The sequence below is a fragment of the Thermobia domestica genome, chromosome 7 (assembly GCF_964235325.1).
Source record: "Thermobia domestica chromosome 7, izTheDome1.hap1.1, whole genome shotgun sequence".
NCBI lineage: Eukaryota > Metazoa > Arthropoda > Insecta > Zygentoma > Lepismatidae > Thermobia > Thermobia domestica.
The window spans coordinates 186,775,245-186,792,898 of record NC_137460.1 but is presented as its reverse complement, the minus strand read 5'-3'; the positions used below and the strand labels follow the sequence as shown (position 1 = coordinate 186,792,898).

The following is a 17,654-nucleotide window of genomic DNA, read 5'->3' as shown; positions in this document are numbered from 1 at the left end:
GAAAACCGACTGAAGATCTCTGTAACTGTCTTCAATATCCTCCATGCGTCTTATGTAATTTCTCCAACTGTCAACTCTAATTCTGTTGAGTGCACTATTTAATAAAGACACCAGTTTTGGTAGGGGTTCGCCTTTCATCTTTTGGGATGCTACCGTCCGTTTTAATTGTGACCACACCATTTGAATTGGGTTAAGTACGCAGTGATATGGAGGTAATCTTAAAACAACATGCCCATATGATGCTGCCAGTTCGTCTAATTGCGTACCTTTTTCTTTTTCCGTTCGCAGCCAGTTGTTCATCAATAATTTGGAAAACAGGTATTATCGGGACCGGACTAGATATGGCACTATTGTGGATTCGCACATAATTAAGAATAGTTTCTGTTCTCCACGAAGTATTAGGCTTCGGATTAATTATACGGCTATGGTAAGGGACATTATCCAAAAATATAACTGGTATCTCCTCTAAGCGTTTTGGTATGGAGCTCTCAAACCAATGCTCGAAAATTTCTGCGTTTATTGTCCCATGATAATCGACAGGAGTATCAGATATTTTCTCGAGTTATAAATAAAGCACTATCCACAAAAGCAAATCGGCCACCAAAGTGCGTAATAACGATCCTTTCCCCTTTTTTGTCCGAAGTTGCAACTGTGCAATTATCAAGAGTCGTCGGACCAATTTTTCATTTGGCACATGTTGCTATCGTACCAAGTTTCGTCTAAGTATACGTTACAGTATCCCGCGGAACGGTAAGCTTTAATTTCTTCGAGATAACGGTATCTCTAAGCAATAACTTTATTGGACTCACATTTCGCGCATTTTCTTGACATTGATTTATACGAAAACCCCATACTATGTAAGAGACGACGTAATGTTCTGATGGAATAAGGAAATTCATAGTCTCGGATGTCTTCACAAATCATCACGTTTATCCCCCAAAAATACATTTCAAATCGGATTATTGAAAGGAACAGTCCCCCCAGTTCCAAAATTGGGGGGACATGACCCCCCTCATACCTCCGGGATTTGCGCCAGTGAACTATTGATGGCTATAAACAATAAATTGAATCTGTCTATAAGGAACAAAGTTTATTGAGAAAGCATTTAAAGCTAAGATTTTTCCTTCTTTCTATTCGTTTCTTTAATTTTCAAAACAGTAGAAAAAACTGTTTTAACTTTAACTTCTTTGTGTGTGTTACTGCTTATTCATGGATGAAGATGACCTAAGTCAAACTTTCTTTCTTTTTTTTTTTCTGTTTGCAAAATCCGGAAAACTATAAAACTCAAGAGGAAAAAAGGAAACTAACCCTACTACCTGCCTTAAGTTGTAAATTGTAGCACCAAAAATAAGACTCTTGTAGGAATTGAGAATGAATATTTACCCTTTTAGAGGCATTTACATTCTTCGCTTTACTTTTTTTTTTATTACTATTAAGGTTATTCTGAAGGAAAGAGGATCCTTTAAAAAAAACGAGACCTTTGTTAGTTCAGTTTAGAAATCTGGTAGCATTTACTCCTTCGCGAATCCCAGTGAAGTTCGCGGTTGCTAAACCACAGGGGGTTGAGGAAAGTTTTTCCTCTTCCAGGAAAAATAGTCGTTTATCCATGGCCCCGACTTTATATATATACAGAAAGGTAAAAACGAAAATATAAATATAGCAATACCGGACTACTGTTGTTAGATTGGTATTGTAGTTAGCAGTCTGTCGAGTGTAGCAATGTAATACAAATGATAGTGTTCCTTGCGTCCAGAAGAAGTGGAATTGTATTATTTGGCAACAGAGAAATGGATTTAACGGTAGAACGCTTTAGATGATGATTTACGATTTTCGAGGGAGCTTGTCACAACAGCAAATCTACGCACGAGTGTATCCTTATGATCATATGTTTCAATAAAACACAATCAAAAAGGATATATTAGGTTAATAACTTACCACATGGTACGACGTATTGCTTACGTTTATATAGGGTCGATGCATAAGTTCGTGCAGTTTTCTTTTGGGTTGGCAACAATGCGGTGTGAAGCGATTGTTTATCGTTATTCCGTTGTTTTACTGAAGTTTGGAGTTTGTGTTGTGAGGTTTTCTTGATTGATTGTATATATTTTGGACAAACTAATATGGAATGTTAAGTTGAGAAAAGTAACCATTTCCATCACATTTTACTCGTTGAGTTTAACCGAAGATCCAGTGCAGCAGAAGCTGTGAGAACAATTTGTGCAGTGTACGGTAACGAAGCAATTGCTGAAAGAACAACAGAGAAAAGTTTCTCTTGAATAATGGCTAACAGATTTCTTCCAGTCAAAACCAAAACAGTTCTACAGGCGAGGCATTCGTCAGGCGAACTGCTACCTAAACGTTGGCAGAAGGTCATAGATAGTGGAGGTAAATACATCACTGAGTGATTGCGATTTAATGTGAGTGACAGTAAAATGTATGCAATGTATTGTTATACTCGTAGAATATGTTAATGTTATGTCTATGTTGTATTTGTATTTGAATTAACAGAACAGCAGAATAAAAATAAAACATAAAATATAAGAACCGCACGAACTTATGCATCGACCCAATATTTTTAGTAATTTTTTAGCCATAGAAAGGGATAAGGAGGACTAACCAAATTTACAGTAGTATGAAGTAAGGTCCTAGAGAACGTTTATCAAATTTCTGTAGACAAATTCCAAATTTAAGAGTACTCTTCCCAAAAATTTAAAGGAGTGCATTTTGAGTACCTATGTCTTATAAAAGAAAATGAATTCCTATGTCAATTATATAACCATATAACGTGATAAACTCTCATCAAAGGAAATAAATTAAGTCAAAAGCCTCCAAATTTTGAATTTTGGGGAATTTTATACTTATTAACCCTTTCCGGCCCAATGATGCCATTTGGAATCACAAAATTTTTATAATCATAAATCTAATATAAATTCATGCAATTTCCCCATGTAATCATAACACTTTTCTTTCGCGTCAATCTCATAATTTGGTATCTCTACTTACTCGCGTTGAAGCAAAACCGAGGATCTATGATGTGACATCATTGCAATAGGAAATACTGTGTACATATGTTTTTCCAAAACACAAAAAAATTCGGGCTGGAAAGGGTAGGGAACAAGATGGATCACCCAAATTTACAGTATATTTGGGTTATAAAGAACATTTACTAAATTTTGTTTTTTAACAATTCTCAAATTTAAGGGATTGTCCTATGTACCCCACTCAAAATTTAAAATGAATGCATCAATGTACCTATGTCTTATGAAAGGGAATGCACCCATGTACTCAACCCTATCAGAGAGAGTAAAATGCGTCCAAAACCTTCGAAATTCACATTTTCGGCAATTTTCATCCATAAAAGGAAACGAGATGGACCACCAAGTTTACAGAGGTATATACATCCTACCATACCGAATTTTTAAATTTGTCAATTTCCAAAATTTAAGGGTGAGCCACGGTACCAATGCCAAAATTTAGATGGTATTGACCTCCTATGACGTCATACCACATGATCAGATCACATGACGTCTGTCAGCCAATCAACTCCGAGTTCGCCCTAGTGCTGGCATTACTGCTATCATCTTATTGAAACTCCACATTTGCGATTTCATGACGAATGAAAACGTAAATTTGCGTAACACGGCACCTGATTTGGGAAATCGTGAATTTGTAACGTACTGCATATATTGAGTGTGCAAGTAGAAACTCGACTCTGAAGTCGACTCAATTTGACAATACTGTTGAACGCATCCGATTCGGCCGCTAGTGTTATTATATGTAGCTTAGGCATTGCTGGTTTTGTAACACAAGTTTCAGTCTGGCACAAGCTGTCATACCGCATGTATCACGTGTAGTATAGATGGGGATCTGGGGATCTGTAAGCAACATTTAAGCCATTACATTTGCTCTTCTGTTTTCAAATAATAATAATAATAATAATAATAATAATAATAATAATAATAATAATAATAATAATAATAATAATAATAATAATAATATGCGGCGCAAGCAACAGAATTGATTAATTCTACTTTGGGTGAACATTCTGTGAGTCATTCAACAGTAATAAAGTGGTTTGCAAGATTTCGTGGCGGAAGTCTAGTCTGGAGGACGATCCACTTCCAGGTGCAGTGAAAAAATTTGAGGACGAAGAATTTCAAGAATTACTGGATGAAAATCCAAATCAAACGGAAGAAGAGCTTGCTGAACAGTTAAAGAGTTATTCGCCAAGCAATATCACTTCGATTGCATGCATTGGGAAAGATACAGAAGGAAGAAAAATGGGTTCCTCATAAACTGACGGAAGAAAACGGAAACCAAAGAGTTGCCATCTGCATGAATTTGCTTTTGCGGTACAAAATCAAAAACTTCTCGCACAAAATCATCACGGGCAATGAAAAGTGGATTCTGTAAGACAATCCTAAACGCCGAAAAGTGTGGATTGATCCGGTCAGCCATCAACATCAGTTACAAAAATGATTATTCATGTCAAGAAAGTGTTACTGTGTGTCTGGTGGGATTGCAAAGGTGTCATTTACTACGAACTTCTGGAACCTGGTCAAACTGTGACAGCTGAACGTTACTAGGTCCAAAAGATCAGATTAAGTTAAGTGCTGGATCAAATTAAGTTAAGTGCTGGAGGAAAAAAAGACAATTTACCGGCCAAGGAAGTCGGAAAATGCTATTGTCGATTGACAACGCTCGTCCACATACAGTAAAAGAAACCCAGGAATTCATCTTCACCTTAAGCTGGGAAGTTCATTAGCATGCGGCGCCGTTGGACTCACGCAAGTGTAAGATGTGCGAAAATGGCTCGATAACTATTTTGCTTCGAAACCACCAAGTTTCTATCGCGACGGCATTAATCAGTTGCCACATCTCTGGCAAAAGACCATAGATAGTAATGGCGAATATTTCGATTATTAATCTTTGTAATAAGTATCTTTCAAATACAGTGCAATTTGACCTCAAAAAGCCGAGTTTCTACTTACACACTCAATATTAATATATGGTATTTCACGCAAATGTCGTGTAGCTGTGTTCCAAATACTACCTGATTTTCAAATATTTTTATGGTTCATGTTGACCTTCTTCCTGGAAATATCAGTATTGTTTCTCCTACGTCTTTTTGATTCTCTAATTCTTAAATTCATTCTCATTCACACATTGCTTGTAAAACAGTGCGACGTTTTGCAGATAAATAACCCCGACAGATAGTAGAACATGCATATATATACATATATATATCGGGTGTTGCAAAATAAGTGTTACAACTCTTGGGAGGTTACTCCTACCACTGAGACAAGAAAAAAAGTTCTCTTGAACTTTCGCCTATTGGACATAGTTTCAGATCTACAAGGTGCCGAAAGCGTGGGAAAATGACTTTCGGACGCCAATAGTTCGGAAACTATCCAACATAAAGAGGGCGGGTAAAAAATTCACTGAAGAAGTCACACCTGCTGTATAGAATTTTGCATGTTTCACAATCCTACCATGCACGCGCAAGGGATTCCCCAAAGGAGTGTAGGGAGTCCCGGATAATCTGCCAAATGAAAATTGGTCTAAATGGATATGAAGTGATAGGATTTCTACCAGGTAACAATAATTCGTTTGTATTAAGTCGATATCTGGAACAACTACAAAATGGCGGATACCTTCATGCAAGTTGTGTGTGGTTGCATAATCGCCATGCTGGCCAACAGTGAAGTTCTGAGTATTAAGTGTAGCAAATTTGTACTCAAATGCTCTACAAAGACATCTGGAGTGTCGGTAGAGCACAACTCGAGCTCTGAGGTTCGATGGAGCCTGACTTTCTCTGTATTCATTTCTTTAAGGAGTACCCACTTTGTTTGGCAAGCGCTCTTGTACAGCCTCCCGACATGCTTTTGTGTTTCATTTTGTTACTCCTACTGCACAGTTGTAAACAATCAGAGGTTTAAGACGTTTCTTCCTATTTCTCATGTCGTATTGTTTTCCATATGCATGGTGTTCCGGTGTTGCATGCGCCAAATTGGTTCATTTTCGTCTTTGTCTTGGCATGTGCACTGTGTGTAAGATACACATTTCTGGAGGTATTTTCCTATATTTCGAGTACGTCATATGCCCAGAAGACGTGGGACATGATAGAAGTTTGTTATTTTCACGCTCTTTCAGAATCTGAACCATGGATTAAGAGATTTCTTTTCATATGTCTCGACTGTGCGACAATGTCCCAAACAAAGAGAGACATTGATACAATCGTGTTGTAGTTACGTTCTACCAAAAAGTGCACCAATGTAATAGCAGAATGTACAACTTTATTTTCGTAGTTTTCGCACGTGAGACGGTGCCCCAGCAGTAGTGGAACGTGTTCACATTTGTCCATTAGCTGCATGTCGATATCAATACACACATTGGCCACATTTCAAGATCGATTATGCGATTCCACTAGAGACATTCATTTAGTTTACCCAGTTTCTTAGTGAGTCCCCTTGCACAATTCCAACTTGGTCTCAGTTGTTGCATCCTTATTGGTATGCAACCGTGCACATCATATTGCGTCTGACTGGTGGAATATTATTGGTGAATCGGCAATGAATTTTATGTTCTTGATTGTATTCCTTACATTTCCGACGCTTTGAACTCACGTTTACTTTGTATGAGTGCATTTCTGGGCATTTTTCGTTACGTGTTTGCACACATGTGAACCACCCTGCTTCATCTGTTGTTCTCTACCGACACTCCAGATGTCTTTCTAGAGCATTTGAGTAAAAATTCGCTACACTTAATACTCAGAACGTCACTGTTGGCCAGCATCCGTACCTGACGATTATGCAACCACACACAACTTGTATGAAGGTGTCCGCCATTTTGTAGTTGTTCCAGGTATCGACTTAATACAAACGAATTATTGTTATCTGGTAGAAATCCTATCACTTCATATCCATTTAGACCAATTTTCATTTGGCAGATTATCCGGGATTCACTACGTTCCTTTGGGGGATCCCTTGCGCGTGCACGGTAGGATTGTGAAACATGCAAAATTCAATACAGCAGGTATGACTTCTTCAGTGAATTTTTTATCCGCCGTCTTTATGTTGGATAGTTTCCGAACTATTGGCGCCCGAAAGTCATTTTCCCACGCTTTCGGCACCTTGTAGATCTGAAACTATGTCCAATAGGCGAAAGTTCAAGAGAACTTTTTTTCTTGTCTCAGTGGTAGGAGTCACCTCCCAAGAGTTGTAACACTTATTTTGCAACACCCGATATATATATATACAGGGTGGGCCATTTTAATCAATCCACGGAAATATCTGAAAAATTATAAAACATAGAAGAAATTTTTGAAGTACACGTTATATATTGCTAAGGGGGAAAACCAATTCCGCCAAAAGTACCCCTCCCGCCCCCCGTAATGGGGGTAACTTTGAAATGTCAAATGGGAACATGGGTCGAGTAATACCTCGTTCGAAAGGTCTTGGAAAACTAAGTAACGCTGTACCAAAAGATGTTTCATATTGTGCACCAGTTTCAAAATGGCCGCCATGATATGGTTCGGAAACTCCAGTACCCGTAGTATGAAAACCATGGAAGGTAAATGAATAGAACAAAATTGAAATACGTAAATATCATAGGGCATATCGAATGGTGTGGTCCCTGTGATCCCAGTGGCCTCCCTGAAGGGGTCTTGGGGGCTAACTTTAAAATTTAAAATAGTAACATGAGCCGAGTGATACCTCGTTCGATAAATCTTGCAAAATCAAACATCTTGCAGGAAAAAAACGATTGAGATGAAAAGGCAGTGTTCTCAAAAGGCCGCCGAAACATAGTATCCGTGTCAGAGAAAAGGTTTAGTACCCGTAGTATGAGAGCAATTGGAGATAAATCAACAGAAGAAAAAACTGGAGTAGCTAAGTGACGTAAGGCACATCGAGAGGTGTTGTCGGGGTGACTCCAAGGGCCAACTGAAAGGTATCCGGGACCAACTTAAAAATTTCAAATAGCAACTTGAAGCGAGTAACATGACGTTACATAGACAAATTAATATCAAACAGCTTCTGTAAGAATGTTTTCGACATGAGACACCATTTTCAAAATGATCGCCAAGACATGGTGAGTGTGTCTAAGAAAACGTCTAGTGCCCATAGTAAGAATACGGTTAGACATAAATGAAAACAAAAATTAAATAGGAAAACCACGGAGGCGTTCCAAGGCTCGAGAATAATACAACAGAGATTAAAAAAAAAAAAAAATATTAGAGTAAAATTGCCATAATGTATAGAGAGAAATCCAAGTCCTGCAAAATAATCTCTCCCTGCGCTCTGTATGTGAGTGGGGTGGAAAGTAACAGTGAAAGTTCAAATGAGAACTCTACTTTAATTCGCAAATTAAGACTACCTTACAAATAGGTATGGAGTGGTTGAAACATTTGTTTGTAAGGATGACGCTGTAGTGACTAAAAAAAGATGAAATTTTATTTGAATGGTAACGCAAACCTGTATAGCTGAGTATGATTTGATGCGAAAGCAGAAGGAACGTTATACGAAAGAAGTTGTCGAATAATGCAGTTGCTGGAACTTACAAACGTGTCAATTTGCTAATCTCCGTCGCCACACAAATTTTTATGAAATGCGTGCTGGTTGTCCAGAAAGCATTTCGGTGATATACGTACACACCGTTTCGTCCCTCAAGCTCACAGTATGACATGAATGCTAATAGTCAATCAAAATGTAAATATGGCCATCCGCACTAACTCTGTGCACCGATTCTCTATCCATGAAGTCTGCCTTCCAAACAGCATTGGGTAGGTCAAGCGTACGCCCGAACCGTTGTCCGGTCGGACATTGAAATTTTGAAGTTAGCCCCCAAGACCCCTTCAGGGAAGCCGCTTGGATCACAGGGACCACACCATTCGATATGCCCTATAATATTTACGTATTTCAATTTTGTTCTATTCATTTACCTTCCATGGTTTTCATACTACGGGTACTGGAGTTTCCGAACCATATCATGGCGGCCATTTTGAAACTGGTGCACAATATGAAACATCTTTTGGTACAGCGTTACTTAGTTTTCCAAGACCTTTCGAACGAGGTATTACTCGACCCATGTTCCCATTTGACATTTCAAAGTAACCCCCCGTTACCCCCATTTGCGGGGGGCGGAGAGGGGTACTTTTGGCGGAATTGGGTTTCCCCCTTAGCAATATATAACGTGTACTTCAAAAATTTCTTCTATGTTTTATCATTTTTCAGATATTTCCGTGGTTTGATTAAAATGGCCCACCCTGTATATATATATATATAATGTTTTAACCTCATTTTTACTCTTCTTCTCACTGCCTCTGCAGCTTTGAAGCAGTGAACAAACGTTCAGCTAAAAAAAGAAAAAAAAGTGTGATGGCACACACGTCGTTTTACGGAGAAATGGTTTTGATAGGGAGCACATTTTAGTTTAAACATATTCCCAATCAATTTTAGACATTAAAGCTGTGGGGTATTTCTGTTTTTAGTTATAGTGCCGCATTCATTTCCATTACTGCCTGGACTACCATACAGGCTAAGTAAAGTTAAAAAGAAACTATAATTTCAAATTTAGTTCGAAATCACCTAAATCGAGTGACACAAATTACTGTTGTGACTTAAACGTTGAATATTTTGAAAATTGGTGGAGTTGACTATCGTGACAAAAGTTCTAAACGAAAATTTATTTAATATTGATTCCTTTTCTATGTACTATATTTGACATTTTTGTGTATCTTGTGTTTGGTGTACTGTTTTAAAATGAACCAGAAAACTTAATTTTGCTAAAATTTAATAGTTTCAAACAGTTGAACATTCTGAGTTCATTTGTTAACAGTATTTGCTTAATTATGGATAACAGTACCCTTTTTACATTTAAGAAATAAAGGTAAATTTATTACTTTAATATTCTCATTTAGTATTTTTTCTATCTTGCAGATATCGTTTAAAAAGTGATGTTCGTTCCTCGTTGTATGATGAGTGCAATGTCTGGGTAAGACATTTGAAACAGAAAGGAACAAAATTTTTGGGAGGTGATTCTCCTAATCTAGCTGACCTGGCAGTATATGGTGTCCTTAACAGTATTGAAGGTTGTGATGCATTCAGTGATTTATTACAAAATACAAAAATTGAACAATGGTATAGAAATGTCCAAAGTGAAGTGACCAATCATTCGGGTAAATTGGCATTGCAGATTTAAACATGGCATGATAAGTTGCAGTATAAAATACCTATCAATAAACCTTGTACTCTCAGTCGTAAATGTAAATATACTAAGGAATTCTTATTTTCTTTGCTATTTCAAACTTTTATAAACTTAAGTATCGAAGTGTCCAAAGTACGGTTAAGAGTACAAGAGCTTTAAAAGAAATGTCGATGGACTGTGTGTGTGTGTGTGTGAGTGAGTGAGTGAACGAGACTATATGTTACTGTTTGAATGTACAGTAACAAAGTATTTATTAATTGAAGTATAAAGAGAGAATTAAAACAAATTATGTCTTATTTAAAATATTGATTTCCTGGCAACTTTATGTGTATGATACGTTTCCAGGACAGTTGTGCCGTTTTGAAACTAGTGTTTACGTTATTTCAAGTGTAATTTTTAAACCTGTAGTATTTGTTAATGATAGTTATATTAAATATACTGTTTGAAAATGAGTTTTCATTCAATATTTGATATGACACATAATATCGTAGATATTCGCGACTGCGAATACTCATTTAGTCATGCTTTTTTTAAATTATTATTTGTATTACTTCAGTAATTATTTGGTCTTGGGCATAGAAACAATTGGAAGCCGAAAAATCAGTACAATAATGGGAGAGGTAAGGTTCAAATAAGAACATTGGAAAATATTTTCTTCGGCATTGCAAGCTGAAGAAAAAAAGTGCCCAAAAAATTGAGTGTCGACATTTTAAATGATACTTTCTTTGTTGAGAGAGTGATTGAATTTGTACTTTGGAGTTGGAAATGTAAGAACTGTAATCATGTTTATCAAGTTTATTGCAATATTGATTTTATATATATACATATATACACCGTATTTCAAAAAGAATGACCTGATTTTGGGCAGTAATAATTACGGAACATGGGACGTGCTGGGAAGGAAATGAGTGTTGTTTGAGTGGACGTGTCCTAGAGTTTCAGAAAATTGCCGTTACATATCAATCAATGCGTCTCCTCAGTTTGCAGTCAGTCAGAAGTTAGATGGCACTCTCTCAACAGAAGGAGTTTGGTATGCTGCAGTTTGCAAAGACTTGAGTCAGTGGTTTCGGTCCAGCGTGCTTTTCATCGGAGTTCTGGCATTGGTCCGTCTGTATCCAAGAACATTCGTCGTTGGTATCGTCAATTTGAAGAGACAGGATGTTTGTGCAAAAGTAAAGATTCCAGGTCGCCCTCGCACTTCCGATGAAATGACGAATTTAGCTATCGTCTAGCTGTTGTTCGTGCTGCTGCTGGTGGACTCTCAGAGCATTTGTAATAGCATACTTAAAACTATATCAATCAATTAAGAATCAATTAACCTGTCTTTTCCAGGTTACTACTCACAATTTTCCAGTTCATTCTATACACAGTTAACACAAATGAAGCTCCACAAGGGATATATAAAGAATGCGAAAAGGAAACATATGAAGAGCTGCCCGGCGTTCCTTATTCGAATTCTGATTTGTTATGTTTAACAGGCCAATCCTCCCATTTATAATTGAAGAGATACTTTTTTTCTTTGTTGCGTCATTATCTGAGTCAGAAATACTACCCTAAAAGAAATACAAATTTAGCGTTTAGCAAAAAACATTTACATTAAATTCAGAACTATAAAGAAAACAATGGCGAAGCGTAATCCCACAAGTAGGGTAGGCCCGATAAACTAATAACACAAATAACATGTAATGCATCATAAAATGTTTAAAATTATAGTCAGAATTCTATTTTCTTCATTGAGTTAAACAAAAGAAACTATCAAATCTATTTATTTAAAAGAACTTTCTTAGCTGCATTTCTAACACTGTTTACAGTTATATTTATGTGCATGTATACATAGTGGTTTTTTGTTGTTTAATTTAACAAGAAAGAAGGAATATTTATATAAGTAAAGGTAAACGGAAAGTAATCTATTATTATTATTATTATTATTATTATTATTATTATTATTATTATTATTATTATTATTATTATTATTATTATTATTATTCAACAAATATTTACATGGAGGAAAACACTCAATGTGTATTAATGGAATATTCCCATTTAGCTCCATTACAAATATTTTGAAGTGCAATTCATATTTTCTTCTGTCTGGGATTTGCAGCGGGGATGAGAGAAATTTCCTCCTCACTTGCGGTGTTCATTTCCTGCATAATTGAAGATGAAGGTGGAGAAAAACTAAGTACATTCTCACAGTTAACTGTCAAAGTTCTTGGATAAGCGTTTGTTACTTGCATTTCCCACTTTAAAATAAGTACAATACTGCTGCATTTAATTAATGCATCACGTGATAGTGACTTCACTAGAAATGGTAATGCTCAGAAGGAACTTCATTTGAATCAGCGCAAGATATTTAATATTGTATTCTATGCAGTGACATACACTACTTAAGGGGGTGGCTTCCGGTCTTAAGCACTCACGAAATTTTATTGCAACTTTTTTATTGTTTTATGTATATATTGCAGAAATTTCACATTTCCAGGAATAAAGTTAACAAAGGCCCTCCCGAAACAAGCAAAGTGCCCCCAAAACAAAATTGTAAATACCCCGCAGATTCTATGAAATGGAAAACTCAACTAAAATTACACAGAAATATTATTCTATACGGTGGCATTTGGTAAATTTATATTATATATATATAAAAGCAGCTACTCTGAATAACTCCTGAGAGTATATATCTAAATTAAACAAGTTCTTACTCTGTGTTAAGGAAATCATTTCATAACATATTAGCATTGAAAAATGCCTTCAGCGCTAAAACTAAACTCTTAGAGGAGCCTTCGCACCTTCCCAACAATGCGTGCAATCCCCAGCGATAATAGCTTCGCTCCCTGAGCAGCATAGCCCGCAAACCTGTTTAACGAGCTGGTGAGGCTCAGACGGAAAGGTCTCCAAGCGATTCCAACCTACTATTTAGTTACCGAAAAAAACGAAATGTTGAAGTACTGACTTTATTTTGGAAGAAATGAAAGAAAAGAAAACAGGGTAGGTCCGTCCTCAAGGCCTCATAGTGCGCTTCACCACTAATGAAAAAGTACAGGTTCTCCAAAAGTTTGATTAAAAAAAAAAAAAAACAATATCAAAATCAAACAATACACACACCTTTCCGCATTTAACTGTCACTTCTTGTGCTAGAGTAAGTTGTTATAGAATTTTAACCTGAAAATTATTGAAAATTTTATCAGATAAAGTAAAAATATAAATCCAAAATTATTGAATGGGTGAACAGCATCTTTAGGAATATTTATTTATCCACACGTGGAAAAGTATATTAACCCTTTTAAATTATGGCTTTTTTGAGGTATTTTGTAGACTTTCACTCAATCATCTATTGCGTCAAGACTATTTATCGTAGGATCATGGTTCATACCCCGTTTTGTTTCTAGTAAAGCAGTGTTTCCAACTGCGTCCGTAAAATTTCCCTGAAGTGTACCAAATGCGGGAACTTTGCGCTCAAAATGTGAAAAAGAGATTTTCTTTTTAAAAAATCCCTTTTTATCGCGAATATCTCCCCTTTGGTATAGGATACGATCATGCAAATGCTACTAAAAAAGCTTTGCTTTATGGTGAAGAGAATGAGTTACAAAGAGTGGCCCTGGGATGAATAGTTTTGATGCTATAGCCGATTTGCATATTTTCCCTTGATAATACCTTTTTAGTGAATTTCTATACTATCATCATCATCATCAAGACTGTTAATTGTAGGAACATGAATTGTACCTCTAGCATGTACCATAGTGGAGAAAATTCGCGAAAAAGGAAAATTTTTGTCAAAAAATCGCTTTTCCCCCGATTTTGGATATGGTACACTCCGCATCAAAAAATTGCGACAGCTAATGCCGTGCAGCTAGTTTACCCAATACACACTTTCTTGTCCCATAATCGTGTCTGGTAAACACACCCCCTCTCTCTCCTTCTTTCTTCTTTCCCATACTAAAATTAGCTAACAACATGAACGCAATACTGATGTCAAATTACATATGTATTAGTAGCGATAAAATGAAATAACAAAACCGAGACGAAACAAGGTTCATAAGTTGATTTAGGGAGAAACTGAAACACACACAATGAAAAATTGAAACCAATGGATGTCTATTACACAGAGGTTCAGAAATGAGGCAGAGAGAGAGAGAGAGACAAAGAAGGTGAGAGAAGAAGAAAAAGAAAAGGGAGAACAGATAAAAATGTGGAATTTTAAACTTAGTAAGTAAAGAAGCTAACATTATAAAATTCCGTTACCAGAAATCCAACAGTAATATAGAAATAACGTTTGTTTTTATATATTTTTCAGGGCTATTCGAACATATAGAGGATGCTTGAGACATTCATTAAGTCTCTTTCAAAAAGGATAGCATACTCAATTTACAGTAAAACTGTAGATCTCACAGACACACCTAAGATAATGTCAACAGTTTAACACACATGCTTTGTTTCCGCGTGGTTCGGTTGTAAATTCGATGGTGTTCATTGTACTGATGCAAACTACATTCTAATAAACCCAGTAGGTAGCGTAGGTCATATCTTCCATTCCAGATTACTAATGCAAAGTGAACAAAAAAAAAAAAAAAAAAAAAAACGAAAAGAAAAGAAAAGAAAAGAAAAAGAAAGATAGCAAGAAGGAAAGATAAAATTGAATGAGTGCTATTTTACTGGTAAATTTTTATCAGAAATATCCTATATTAAAAGTCAAACCGTATAATAATCAAAAGTTACAAATGTTCAAATGGAAAATTGGATGTTCCTTATAGATGTAGCAGACTTTGCATGTTTCACATTTCAACAGAATAAATCACATTGAATTACAGGATGGAAACAAATTTGTGTCGAACTAGTATAAATAAAATGTTGTTTTCAAATAACCAAAGAGGTTGCCATTTTCTAGTCTTTTCCGAAGATTTATCTGTTCCGATCATCCAGCATCACTTTCATCTCTTGCGAATAGAACGTTGTAATTTGCACAGATAAAATGAACACGCTAGAGCTCAAACGAATCATAGTGTCAGTCGGGTGATGTTGGTTAACTTATGGACCACCACTGGGTCGAGGATTCAAACCCGTAGTGACCCGGTAATTCGACTGAGACTCGGTGACCCAGATGATAAAAAATATGTTTGCTTATTCCGTTGCGTTTATACAGTATTTCTTTCAGAGATGACCAGGACTGGGGATGTTATGCCCAGAGCACGAAAAACTCGATGCTGAAGTTGCCCGTTAATTACATTCTCCAGACCAGGTCTATCGGTCTCTTGCTCCGTTTTAATTTTGGAACGTGCACACATACATCAAGTGCGTGTGTACGTGAGAGAGACGGGGGAGAAGTGAAAGATGCAACGACAGGATAGGAAAACGTCAAGAAAGAGAGAGAGAGAGACGGATATAAATATGAAACATACTTGTATTCGAATTCTCGCCAGTGATGCTTTGTAAGTTCTCCAACAGAAGATAAATCTCTGTTTGCAGCCATTATTTTAAGCGAAAAAGTTATATTACCTGACGGGGAATCGAATCCAGATTTTCCGCTTGCAAGTCTGGTACTTTACCACTACACCACCGATTGCTTTACACAAAGTTTGTTCAACAAATGCTGTAATATTTCTTTATGAGAACGAGAACACGAAAAATTGTTTACTGCAGATCAATGAAGTGTTTCGTATGTCCTGGTAAATACCTTGCCCTTTCCCAACCAACATTCGTAAATCGTCTCTATCACGGTAAAGTTATTTGCTTCCACATTTTTAAGCATTGCACGTCTAATATGAGAAATCGATTCTTCACTATCACTTTGTAAAAAGTTCAACTTTGGCGTGAACAGGATTCGAACCTATGCTGGACTGCTGTGTTAATTGTAACTCTATTACGTTACCGCTACACTATCATACCACCTGAAACTAGAAGCCAAATATTACTTACTTTAGCCTTGATCATTGAAACAATCAAGCTTCTTCCTGTAAGATTATTTGCACCTAAGTGCACAACGAAATTCATTTATTCGACGACCTAGAGAGAAATTAGTGCCCACTAATAAAGGAAACCACATTCAATCCAGGAAAAAAATACAGAAATAAAAATATATTATGCAGTAATTTCGCCGTGTAAATTCAAAAGTACGCGAATAATAATAATAATAACCTATATTATAAAATTGAAAGTGACTGTGACTTATAGTCTCTTGAACCACCCGACCGATCTCGATCAAATATTCAACATTGATAATGTTCGGACCTGTGAGTATTTTTATCTATTCGTTTTGATGGTGTTACTTAGGGGACGGGAGGATGGAAAATATAAAAAATAAAGAAAAGAACGCCGAGTCGAAAGTAAATTAAATCAATTGTGACGTAGAAAAATGTTCTTCATTTAGGTTTTCCATATTGATTGAGAGGATGTTTATGTTCCAAGGAACGAAATGAAAACTGTGTCTGACAGAGATGACCTTTGACTACATGTCGGCCGAATTTCACATTCCTTCTCACAAATGGATCCACGTGGCATGAATTTGTGTAGCGTAATGTTGGTGTGCTCGCGGAGAAGGAGGTAGTGTTCGAGTGCACGAGTGTAGTGTGAGAAAATAAAACGGAAAGCGACAATCAAAGTCGAAGATAAACCACGAGGTTCCTGTGGAAGCAAGATGTGTCTGAAGTGTTAATTAATCAGCGCCTCTTCAGCAGTGTGTTATACAGTAGCTCCATGACGTGCGACTGGGTTCTACAAGCAAGTGTGAAGAAAGGAACTAGCTCTGAAAGGCTCCGTGAATCACAAACTCCGATGGTTCAGAAAGTGACGCTATAATGAGTAATGGGCATGTGCCACAATGAGACTGGATGATTTACAGAATACGATAGGTTTGGGAAGGGCAACAATCCGTCGCATTGGGACAGAGGATCTAAAGATGAGAAACGCGTATGTGCATTGGGATCCGCTTGAAATGATCGTCGAAGAGAAATTCGTGCATGTGCAATGTTGTGAAGATCTATTAGCCTTACTTTTGCTCTTTGGAGACGCAGGATGAGTGCTTTTACAATTACGAGATTCCACACAATAATAATAATAATAATAATAATAATAATAATAATAATAATAATAATAATAATAATAAGTCAATGTAATATAAACATGCGGGAGGTCCCAGCTCAACAAAAGCACGATCACGAGTCATGTAGAAAGCAACTGCTTCTGTATTTTGAATGCAGGTGGAATTCTGCCCGTCAATTGGCTTCCACCGCATGACATAATAAACACTGAATATACTGTGAACTCTTTTGGCAATTGCATCAGTAAATCAGCAACAACAACCAGCGAAATGGGCTAAACATCTGCTTACTACACGATAACGCAAGACTACACACATCCACAAAGACATAAAGAACCACTAAGAAGTTTGGATTTACAGTGTACCAACACCCACCACATTCCCTTGGTATAGCTCCTTTGCATTTCACACTCGTGCA

General features: G+C 36.7%; 1 protein-coding gene across 1 annotated transcript in view; it reads left to right on the top strand.

Annotated features, from left to right (window-relative positions):
• The window catches only part of Su(P) (prostaglandin E synthase Su(P)), a 65,053-nt gene extending 54,397 nt beyond the window's left edge, over positions 1-10,656 (top strand). The window contains exon 6 of the mRNA XM_081765681.1: positions 9,939-10,656. Within this exon, the coding sequence (XP_081621807.1) occupies positions 9,939-10,200 (262 nt within the window). The 3' untranslated portion in view covers positions 10,201-10,656. The remainder of the gene's footprint in view (positions 1-9,938) is intronic.
• Positions 10,657-17,654: the final 6,998 nt, after the last annotated feature.